This window comes from Lygodium microphyllum, chromosome 29 (genome assembly GCF_053477565.2).
Source record: "Lygodium microphyllum isolate KBCC chromosome 29, Lygodium_microphyllum_v1.1.10, whole genome shotgun sequence".
In the NCBI taxonomy this organism is placed as follows: Eukaryota; Viridiplantae; Streptophyta; class Polypodiopsida; order Schizaeales; family Lygodiaceae; genus Lygodium; species Lygodium microphyllum.
The window spans coordinates 58,057,587-58,068,722 of NC_141163.1; the positions used below are offsets into that span (position 1 = coordinate 58,057,587).

Genomic DNA, 11,136 nt, shown 5'->3' on the forward strand with positions numbered 1-11,136 from the left:
TGACATCTTCATCATCATTGGCAAGTGAAGAAGGTATATCAACATTTTGGGATGGTGTACGGGGTCCAGCTTGCTGCAATCTCCAATGTACAATAGTAAATCAAGAGTATGATTAAATGCATGTGATCAATGAAGCCATGGTTTCAATCAAAATTAGAAACCAAAGCAAGCGTTCGATATCATGACAATTTTCTCAAAGGACCATAGCGATCGATAAAGCACCATGCTACGTACTAATGGATAGCATGCTATCATGATGCATGACCATGGTGCATCCATGAAGGTCAAGAGTATGAGGAAGTGCATTACAATTTCATCATATGATTACAATTCACACAATCATTACAATTTCATCATATGATTACTCTTCACACAAGCATTACAAAGTATGATATAATGCATTACAATTACGTTATATGATTACTCTTCACAAAAGCATTACAATTACATCACATGAGCAGAACATCATGCAACTCATGATTTTCAAATCCATTAAACATTAATCTAGTTGTTGAAGAAAATGAGCATGCTAAATGCTTTGCATGCCTCCATTCATTTCAATGCATGCATACTATATCTAATGCATGCGATGAATGAAGCCATGGTTCCAATCATGCGATTAATGAAGCGTTCGATATCATGATGAATTCATTGAAGGACCATAGCAGTGAATAAATTACTATGCTACATGTTGATGGATTTACTTGAGTGTGGCATGCTATCGTGATGCATGACCATGGTGTAGCCATGCAAGTCAAGAGTATGATAAAGTGCATTACAATTACATCATATGATTACAATTCACACAAGCCTTCAAGAGCACGACAAAATGCAATACAACTACATCACATGATTATGCTTCACACAAGCATTACAAGAGTATGATAAAATGCATTACAATTACATCACATGATTACTCTTCACTTACTAGCATTACAATTACATCATGTGAGCTGAACATCATGCAACCCATGACTTTCACATCTACCAAACATCAATCAAATATTGAATAAAATGAGCAAGCTAATTCCTTCGCATGCCACCATTCGTTTCAATGCATGTGTACTATATATTCTTCGTATGCTTTATATGCCACCATTCATTACAATGCATAAATACTATGTATTCTTCATATACTTTATATCCCACCACCTTAATTTATAATCTGCTTTGTCACCTTTACAAAAGTTTAAATATGATTGGACCATGTATATCATCATACTAGTTATTGAAGTCACACAGTACATAATTACACCATACCTGATCTCAAGTAACAAGCATAGGCAAGGAGAGTGAATATGCGAAGCAAAGCATGGGCAGGCCGAGTTGCAAATTCCAAACTATGCGAGTGCATGCAAAAATAAAAAGAAAGCATGCATTAGTTGCATCATGCAAATCAACTGACTAAGGACAATGAATCGACAATTCATGAAGCAAATAATAATACTAAAAATTTCGATAAATATTTGGAGAGCATGCTAGTCAAACCCACTCCATGAACTAAAGTCCATGCACCAAAATCGAATGTAGCCTTGCAAATTGGAGACTATCTAATTTGAAAGTACGCAAAGCATTACCATAAACTAGGAATACATGATCGCATGAAAAGCATACACCATTTGTTGTGTGAAAAATAAATTAGGAGCGCATGCGGCATGCATGATATGATGCGTGTAGTCAGAACGTTAGATATCCCCAAATTGAATTGCGTCCACCATTAGGTGCATGCAATTCAGGAACACTTGATATTGCTTGTAGGGAGGACTTCATATTCTAACAAAGCTGCATTGTAGTTACCAAGAGCATAAAATATATGTGCATGGATGAATTTGTGCATTCAAGCATTTCATACCCCCAAACCCAATTCAAACGCATGCCAAAAAGTGTTGTAGGTAGAACTACTGTATAAAAAGAAAATTTAGGATTGCATTAGACTTGCATGCTCACACAATATCTGTGCATGGTTCACTTTTTGGATTCAGATAGCCCCAACAATATTTAGATGCATATTAGAACTTGTTGCAAGTATAAACTTTGCAGAAATTAAATTGATTCATAACCCCAACTGATTCGAGGCGTTTCATAGCCCCATGCCATATCTAATGCATGATAAAAATAGTGGTAGAAAAAATTGGTGCAATGAAAAAATTACGATTGTAATGGACTTCCCAAGCCAAATCAAATGCATGCCAGTAATTCTAGTAGGAAGAATTGTTGTAAAAATATAAATGATTACTGCATGAGACTTTTTTCTCCATTGCTTGCAAGAAAGAAACCATGAATTGCACCTAATGATCAGTTGCAGCTCAGTCAGGAGACATCATGCCATGGGGAGACATCATGCCATGCGGTTTGCACAGTAAGAGTAGACTAGAGATGGCAAAGAAGATTACTTACATATACATACATGGTGCCGATCAATAAACAGGCAGTGCTGCCCTTCGACTTGCCACCAGGGGTGTCGAGAGAGGCCACGATCTTCGCCAGGAATCCCAAATTTGGGTTTGGTAGATTTTGCCCTACTGATCACCATAACCCCAACGGCCATAGAGGTTCCGTGGATTCCACGTGCGGAAAGCGCCACGTTGACGGACAACCCTGTCAGCACCTTCTGCCCGGTTGCCGGCGCTCGTGTGCGCGAGCCGACCCAGAGAGAGAGAGAGAGAGAGAGAGAGAGAGAGAGAGAGAGAGGGGAAGAAGCAGAGAGAGCAGCTTCGTCAGACGCATGTGCCATTGCTCCTTCTGGGGGTAGGCCTAGAGCGAGGCTATGGAGGAGCGTCATCATCCATGGCGCGAGGTTGCCCACGGCCCTCGGCCCTCCACGCACAAGGTCTTTGACAACGGCTGAGGCGGTCCTTGGCCCAGGGGACCTGCAGAGCTTCCCTTCTCAGGAATCCCAAAAACACATCAGCATCCAAACGCTTTGCCAGCAAGGGCACCTTGACAGGGCCCTCTATGGCCTCCATTACTTGGACCAGGTCGGCAGCGTCCTCCCCGCCCATGTCTACTTGTCCCTTCTCCGGGCTTGTGCGCAGACACAGGAGCCGTTGCACGCTCAGTGCATCTTCAACCATATCTCTCGCCACCGGCCCGAGCTTATACCACTGCTTGGACATCTTCTGGTGACTACGCTGGCCAATTGCGGTGCCCTCGACCATGCATGGCAGGTACTTTTGTCCTTGCCTCACCATCACCGTACACAATCGGCATGGAGAGCCATGATTTCTGGATATATCAGGGTTGGACAGAAGTCTGAAGCATTTAAAGTGCATCAGTCCATGAAAGATGAAGGTGTGAAGCCGTATCGTCACACTTTCATATCTCTTCTTAAAGCTTGCGCTAGTGTCACCAACCTTGCTGAAGCCAGGAGACTACATGTGGATGCCCAGGTATATGATTTTGACTCTGATGTCTTTGTTTGCAACACACTAATCAGCATGTATGGTAAGTGTGGAAGCATTGTAGATGCTGAGAATGTGTTCACAGGGTTATCCCATCATGTCATTGTATCCTGGAATGCCATGCTCACAGCATATGTTGAGGACAGACAAGGAGACAAAGCTTTGTTACTGTACAGGCAACTGCATGAACATGGGTTCATCCCAAATGAGCAGACATTTTTAATAACGGTGCAAGCATGTGCTATGCTTGTGGAGGTGCAAGCAGCTGTTTCTGTCGAGAGACACCCAATTAGTGAGATGTTGATTGAAATAGCAAAGGCATTACATGCAGATGCTCGGGGGAAAGGTTACCATTCAAATCTTTTACTTAATAACACACTTATGAGTTTGTATGGCAAACATGGAAGCATTTTTGAAGCAGAGAACATGTTTGCTGGGTTGCTTGAACGAGACGTTGTGTCATGGAATGTGATGCTCTCAGCATATGTCGAGCAGGGCAAAGAAGAGAGATGTTTACAGTTCTACTCATGGATGCAAAGGGAAGGAGTATGTTCAAATCGTCAGACATGTATAATCACTCTTCACTCATGCAGCAACTTTCTTGATAAGGAAAAACCTAATTGCGAAGAAGGGGAGCGACTCCAAATAAAGTCTTTAAACATTGGCCATGTGCTACATGCTGATGCTTGTAGGAAGGGCTTCAGTTCAGATTGTTTTATTGGCAGTATTCTTATAAATCTGTATGGCAAGTGTGGAAGCATCATGGAAGCAGAGGATGTGTTTAATGGGCTGGTTGAACATGATATTGTCTGTTGGAGTGCAATGATCTCAGCTTATACAGAGCATGGCAGTGAGTTAAAAGCATTAAAGTTGTTCAGACAGATGATAAAAGAAGGTGTCAACCCCGACCAGCAGGCATTTGTGGCCAGCCTGCATGCGTGTTCGTCCTTGGCTGATTTGGAACCAAGTATGCTTGTAGAGGGCTGGCCTGCTAAGAAGATGTCCCTTGAGATTGGTCAAGCACTGCATGCTGATGCTCAGTGCAAGGGCTTCACTTCAGATGTTTTTGTTGGCAACACTCTCATTAGTCTGTATGGCAGTTCTGGAAACCTTGCAGAAGCAGAGAATGCATTTGAAAGGCTATCTCATCGCAGTGTAGTCTCATGGAATGCCATGCTGTCAGCATATGTGGAACAAGGGGATAACAGGAAAGCATTACAGTTTTACAGGCAAATGCTAGAGGAAGGGGTATGCTCAAATCAGGAACAGACAATAGTTATTACTCTCCAAGCATGTGGGGCCCTTTCAGAAGAGGAGTGTAAGATGATGGAAGGAAATTTGAATGGATTGATGTCATTGGAAATTGGAAAAGCTCTGCATGCTGATGCGTCAAGCAAAGGGTTTACCACTGGGTCTTTTGTTGGCAACACCCTAATAGGTATGTATGGCAAATGTGGAGGCATTTCAGAAGCACAGAATGTGTTCCATTGTCTGCATCGGAGGGATTGCGTGTCCTCGAGTGCAATGCTATTTGCATACTTGGAGGTAGGCCAAGTAGAGGAGGCTTTGCAATTTTTTGAACAGTCATTAGAGAATAACGTGATTCTGAATGAAGCCATACTTATGCATGCTTTGCAAGGGTGCAGTGAACTGGGGGTTCTGCAGTTGTGTTGGAAAGTCCATTTTTATGCTACCTTTGCGGGGTATGATCAGAGCTACATTTCAGCAAATACTCTGATTCATACATATGGAACTTGTGCAAGCATGGTTGATGCCCAAGCAGTGTTTGATAGCCTGTTTCAGCCTGATGTTGTGTCATGGAATACCTGCATTGCGGGCCATGCACAGGAAGGCGATTTCCTAGCAAGTTTGTGCTTGTTTAAGGAAATGCAATTTGTAAGCATTCAACCTGATGAAATCACTTTCCTTGCAGTTCTGTCTGTGTGCAGTCATACTGGCTTTGTTGATAGTGCAATAAGTTGCCTTGAGTCTATGCGCATTGAGTACTGCATAACTCTAGTGCTGAAACATTTTGTTGTTATGATAGACCTCTTTGGTCGTGCAGGGGACTTTGAAAAGATGAGAAGCACCTTATTACAGATGCCAATGCAAGCTGATCAGTCTATTTGGCATTGTCTACTGTCTGCTTGCTGGACACATGGCAATGTCGAGCTGGCACAAGAAGCATTTCTGCATGCAGTGGCTTTGCAATCTAATGAAGCTACTTTGTATGTTCTGATGTCAAATATTGTTAGCAGATTAGTCAGCAGCTCATGAGTGACTTTGCGCACGTGTATTTGTGGGCTGGGCGCAGGAGATTATTTTAGACATCTTTCTGGTGCTTATTTTTATGGTTTTTGGAAATTTTTGGCTGGCTGATTTTATTTTTAGGCCATCGCGATGCTGGCCGACCCGATGCATTTTAGGCATTATTTATTGCCTATTTTTTCTAGGCTTTCTTCTCCACATTGGTCCATTCACTTGCAGACTTCAGAGTAGGTTTTGTTGCAGACTTCCAGACTCATTGTTGTATGCAACTATCTCATGTTTGGTATATTGATTCCATTTCTTGAGTGTATCTCTGAGTTCTCTTTGCAACATTCCTCTGTTCTTGTGTTCTCTCTTCTCTCATGTTGTGCAGTCTTTTTCAGGAGTCTTCTACGCTTCCATTACTGCACCCACTTCTAACATGGTATCAAATATCTATGTTAGGTCCTGGAGTGCTGCTTTCTGTTGTTGCAGGTGTGCCAATTGTTGCTGATCATCCTCTTCCAGTCTATTGCTGCCAGGTGACCTGTTGCTGCCCCAAAACAGCATGTTTCCAGCATTTTGGCATCAGTGTTTTGCTTCCAGTAGTCTGCGTTTTGTGTCATATTATTTTATGACTGTGTAGCTGCTTTAAATGCCCAGTGTGCCTGCATTTTGACTTGTTTTCCACTGTACTGATGCATTTACTGCCTAAACATCTGGGTTTTTTCAGATTTGATCTTATGTTTTTTCAAATTGACCTTGTGTTTACTTCATTTAATATTTGTAAAGGTTGGGCGTTTGTGTTCTCAGGTCTTTCTCTTGTTCTTTGGCTGTGTTTGATTCGTTTTTTGCAGCAGTTATCTTGTTTTTCTAATCAGCTTTTATGTGATACTTTGCATGTGAACTCGTGCAAAGTGCAGTCTCTGCTGTGTTTTAGCTATACTCTTCTCTTTCCTTCTCTTCTTTGCTTCTTATCCTCTCCCTTCCAAATGGTATCTCCTCATTGCTATACCGATGATAAACTTCATGGCCTTGATTATCTCATATGGAGTGCTGTCATGAAAGCATGGTCTATGCAAAAGCAACTATGGTATGTGGTTACAAGAGCTATTGGGTGTCTTCAACCTCACATTCCTCTTTCAAATGATTGGGACCGTGTCAACTAAAAGGAAGTTGTGCTTACGTGGAATCACAATGATGCTTGTACGTATTTCACTCCTTTGATCCATTTCTAAAGAGGCTCTATTGGTGGTCCCCTCTTGTAGAAGAGTTTTAGTGGTGTGGGAGAAGCTTTTGAGGCTCTGTTGATTGCACAATGACCCTCTATGGACAGCTCCAATAGATGAAGTTTAAGCCTTAAGATACTATTCAGTCTTTTTTGCTTTGTATTACGAAAGTACAAGATCAACTTTTTGTGCTTCTAAGGCTTATCTTGTGGGGACTGTGCTCTATAAGCTTACTTCAAAGTTTGATGAAGTAACCATTGCGGGGCCTAGATACCATTGACGCTACTCTATTTCACACATGTCCTTGATGTTGATTGAGACTTTTAGAGTAGGTTTCATTGGAGAGAGGGAGTTGGTGTTAGTACCTACACAGTTGATGTCTTATTGTTGTACGTGACTCTCATGTTTGGTAAATGGATTCCATTTTTCGAGCATAACTTTGAGTTCTCTCTTTGCAATGTTCCTTTGTTATTGTGTTTTCTTTTCTATCCCATGTTGTGCAATGTTTTTCAGCCATCTTTTACATTTCTGTTACTATACCCACTTTTGATAGACATCTATTTTGGTATTGGGTTGCAAGGATTGGCAAGTAATGTGGTGCTTTTGAGATAGAATTAAGGTGAATAGAAGAGAGTTTGGATGGATGGGAATAATTTATGAGCAGAATTACATTAGGTACTATTGACAAGGTGCCCTCAAGAGAGGTAAAAAATGCATCATTGTCATGAATTGTTTTAGGCTAGAATAATAATATGTTGAGGGATCATTTTGTAAAACAAGGGCTACTTGTGACAATAAGTTTGCTTTGGAAATTTTTACAATTAAAAAGTAAAGTGCCATTTGATGTTACATGAAAAAGTTTTTAGGTTGTCTATATATAAAGTTATCGAATCCTAGGAATCTCTTGGTAGCATATCAAATCTCAATGTAGCAAGTTTCTCTAGTGGCATGATTCCGTGAGTGCTAGTCTATAGGGATTTCCCCACTAGGAAAATACTAGCATGAGTTTAGTGCAAGAGTGTTAGAATGTGAGTGTTTGTTTGAAATGATTGTTACTTACAATTAGTAGAAAGATAATAGGTAAAACACAAAAACATCTTAAAAGTTGTCCTATCTTTGCACAAAGGGAAGTGAGATGTGTAGAGACAAATATAAAATACAATGCTAATGTTGCCATAGAATTTATAGTTAAACATTGTAATGAATCAAAGCTAACAGACAAATGCGAGCATTAAGTTTGAACTTATCATACATGGAGAATAAGCAAAAGTAACTTTATAGGAGGCCCTCCAAAGTTAAGAGTATGTCTACTAAACTCAAGATCTATCTATATAAATAGTTTCAAAGATTACATTTTTATTATAAAGTTCAACTATAAATACCAGAGATTGAAAATCTCAACTTGCAAATTGAACATCCTTATAATATGCATACCTAACCTTAGATGGTGTTGGAGAGTGTTGATCACATTGCATATATAGAAAGTTTGAACACTTCTCAAGAGTGATTGTCACAATGAGAAGAATGTTGTGTGAATCAATTAATGAGAGGCATTTTTTACGATATTACAATGGAAAGATCATAGTGCTATGAAGGCTTGCTATTATGCCATTTGCAACCATTTTTTACATGCACAACCTATGGTGCGAGTCTAAGAAAATAAAACTATTAATTGATTTGATAATTGTTTTAAGCATTTATATGCTAATTTATAATATTTGCATGAATTGTTTGGTGATGTGTACAATTAGGTGTATTTCAAGGCAATGGTAAAGAAAATAGGGAAATATGGCTTTATGTAGCCACCACCACTCTTTGAGATCTTGCATGACCAATATTGGACAGGCGGCAAGATTAACCAAGTTGCAAAGTATACAAAGAGGTTATGGGCACGCAATGGAGTGACTTTAATTTCAAATGGTTGAACCAACACTTGTAGGAGATCCTTCCATGCTTGCTATGTTGTCTCATGTTTTTTATCTCATTTGCATGATGCTTTAGGCAAACGTAAGTGTTAGTATACTTTCCCAATGGGTAGGCAATGGAATGACTCTAATTGCATATGGTTGGAGTGATTTGTAGGAGATCCATCCATGCTTGTTGCAGTCTTGTGGTGAGATGGCTTTGTTTTATTTGCACGATGCTTCATGCACGTCCAAGTGCTGATATACTTTCTCATGAGTGAATATATAAAATTTGGATGGTTGGGCATGAGATTGTGGTGGCATTTGTGGCAAACAGTGAGCCAACAAATGGAGCCATTAGTGCTATAATTGAGGAGCATTTTAATTACAGTATGGTTTCTTATTACATGGCTTATTACTTGAATAATCTTTCAAAGAATATCAACATGCTTTCATGGATAGAGTCAATTATTCGAAAAGCTAGTGAGATGATCACTTTGTGCTCAACCATAAGTTAGTGTGGTGTGGCTTCTTAAAGAAGTCCAAAAAGTTTCTCCTTAGGTACTTCAATTATATGCTTTCAATTTCAGGATGTTGTTGAGGGAGTGTAGTGGTGCAACTAGGAAGGTTTCTATTAGTGATGAGTTCGGGAGTTTACCTTTGTCTTCCAGTCTTATTAGATCTCATGGATGGGTGTATAGTTGAGGGCATGAAATTCAGGGATGAGATGATGTAGATTGATGTCATGGTCTAGCCCACCATGCATTTATTACACCTTTTAGATGTTATGTAGCCATGTATTTGCAAGGTCTATGAGGATCTGGAAAGGATGATTGTAAGAGGCTACAAGAGTTGGTGATAGATGAGGATAAGTATGATGAGATTTGTATCTTATGTGTGTGACATGAGGTGGTGCCTACTAATCTCCTTGCATGCAGTTGCATTCATATTGGACCCAACGTTTTAGGATCATGGGCATGAGACAATCAAAGAGGTAACCTATCATTGGACTATCTTGGAATGCATGGTATCTGATTCTATTGTGAGACACACACTGAAGGATTACATTGAAGCATATAGGTCATGTGGTTCATTTGCTTGTGTTGATGTATAGAAAGACATGTTCACTAAATGAATGCCTTGTTTTTGCGAAAGAATTTTGAGTAAAGGGGGTTGAGCTTCAACATTTAGTGATTGGCATTTTGAGACATGCTGTTAGCTCCCCTTGTATTAGGTGATTGTGGAGCTCTTACAGCCATATGGCTTTTAAGCGTAGTAGTAGCTTTGGTGTGCATAAGTCTAGTGAACTTGTCTTCATTAGTGTAAATTTGCATAAGCTTTGCAAGAGTATGTTTGCAAAGCGTGATCCCTTTGCTCATTGGAGATCGAGTAAGCAAGGGGCAATGTTCAAAAGCTTGGGGAGGGAGACAAAGAGCCAATAGAGGAGGCCATAGATGAGATGGGAGATGAGAATGCTATTAAACATCTTTAGAGATCCCAATAATCCTTCATGCTTGAGTCTTGATAGATGCAACTTGTCATGTATGTTTTCTAGCATGTTTTGACTCGATCAAATTTAGGACTGTAGTGACTAATTAGTGGTAGCCAACCTTGTGTGATAAGTGATGACATTTGTATTTATTGCTAGCCTTGGTCCTTGGCTCTATCTTCATACATACTTCAAGCTTTGCCTACATTTTGTGAGAATGCACAAATGATTGAAACCATGGAAGAGAAAGCATAAATATTGTCACACAGAAAGGACACATGAACACAAAAAAACTCAAATTAAATATAGGAAATGGAATCCATGAGATGAAGCATGCAATGTATAGTACAATACCAATAGGGCATAGACAAAATGATGACCGACACTAGTACCTACAATCTCCCTCTCTTTAAGGATGTGATACCACAATTGAGAGCGGAGTGGATCATATATAGAATCATTGGGGTGAGACTTGAGATAAGTGAAGAAACCCTAAAAGTCTTGGGGTGAGACGTGAGCTAGTTGAAGAAACCTTAAAATGTCTAGGTGCTTTTGTCCAGTGCCCAATTGAAGGGGCTAAACACAATACCTAAAGCCATGATACATACTAAACTAATACCGTCTCTTGGATCATGGTTTATCAATACAATGAATACACAATTGGGGCATACTGAAACCCCTAAAGACCACCACCATGTTTCATACTACATTGGCAATTTGCAAGGAGCTATAATTTTATAATACATACAAGCAATGATAATAAGCTACAAGGACCATGAATAAACAAGTAATAGGTGGTCAAGGCACCACCGAGGTGCCTCAAAAAGACATTGATGCTAAGGTAAATCATATTGGATCCTTGATCA

General features: G+C 40.0%; 1 protein-coding gene across 1 annotated transcript; it reads left to right on the forward strand.

Moving 5' to 3' along the window:
• Window positions 1–2,321: 2,321 nt before the first annotated feature.
• Window positions 2,322–7,254, forward strand: LOC148010675 (putative pentatricopeptide repeat-containing protein At3g01580). The gene has a single exon (XM_087671818.1). The coding sequence runs from the start codon at window positions 3,219–3,221 to the stop codon at window positions 5,676–5,678; it is 2,460 nt and encodes an 819-aa protein (XP_087527944.1). The 5' UTR covers window positions 2,322–3,218; the 3' UTR covers window positions 5,679–7,254.
• Window positions 7,255–11,136: the final 3,882 nt, after the last annotated feature.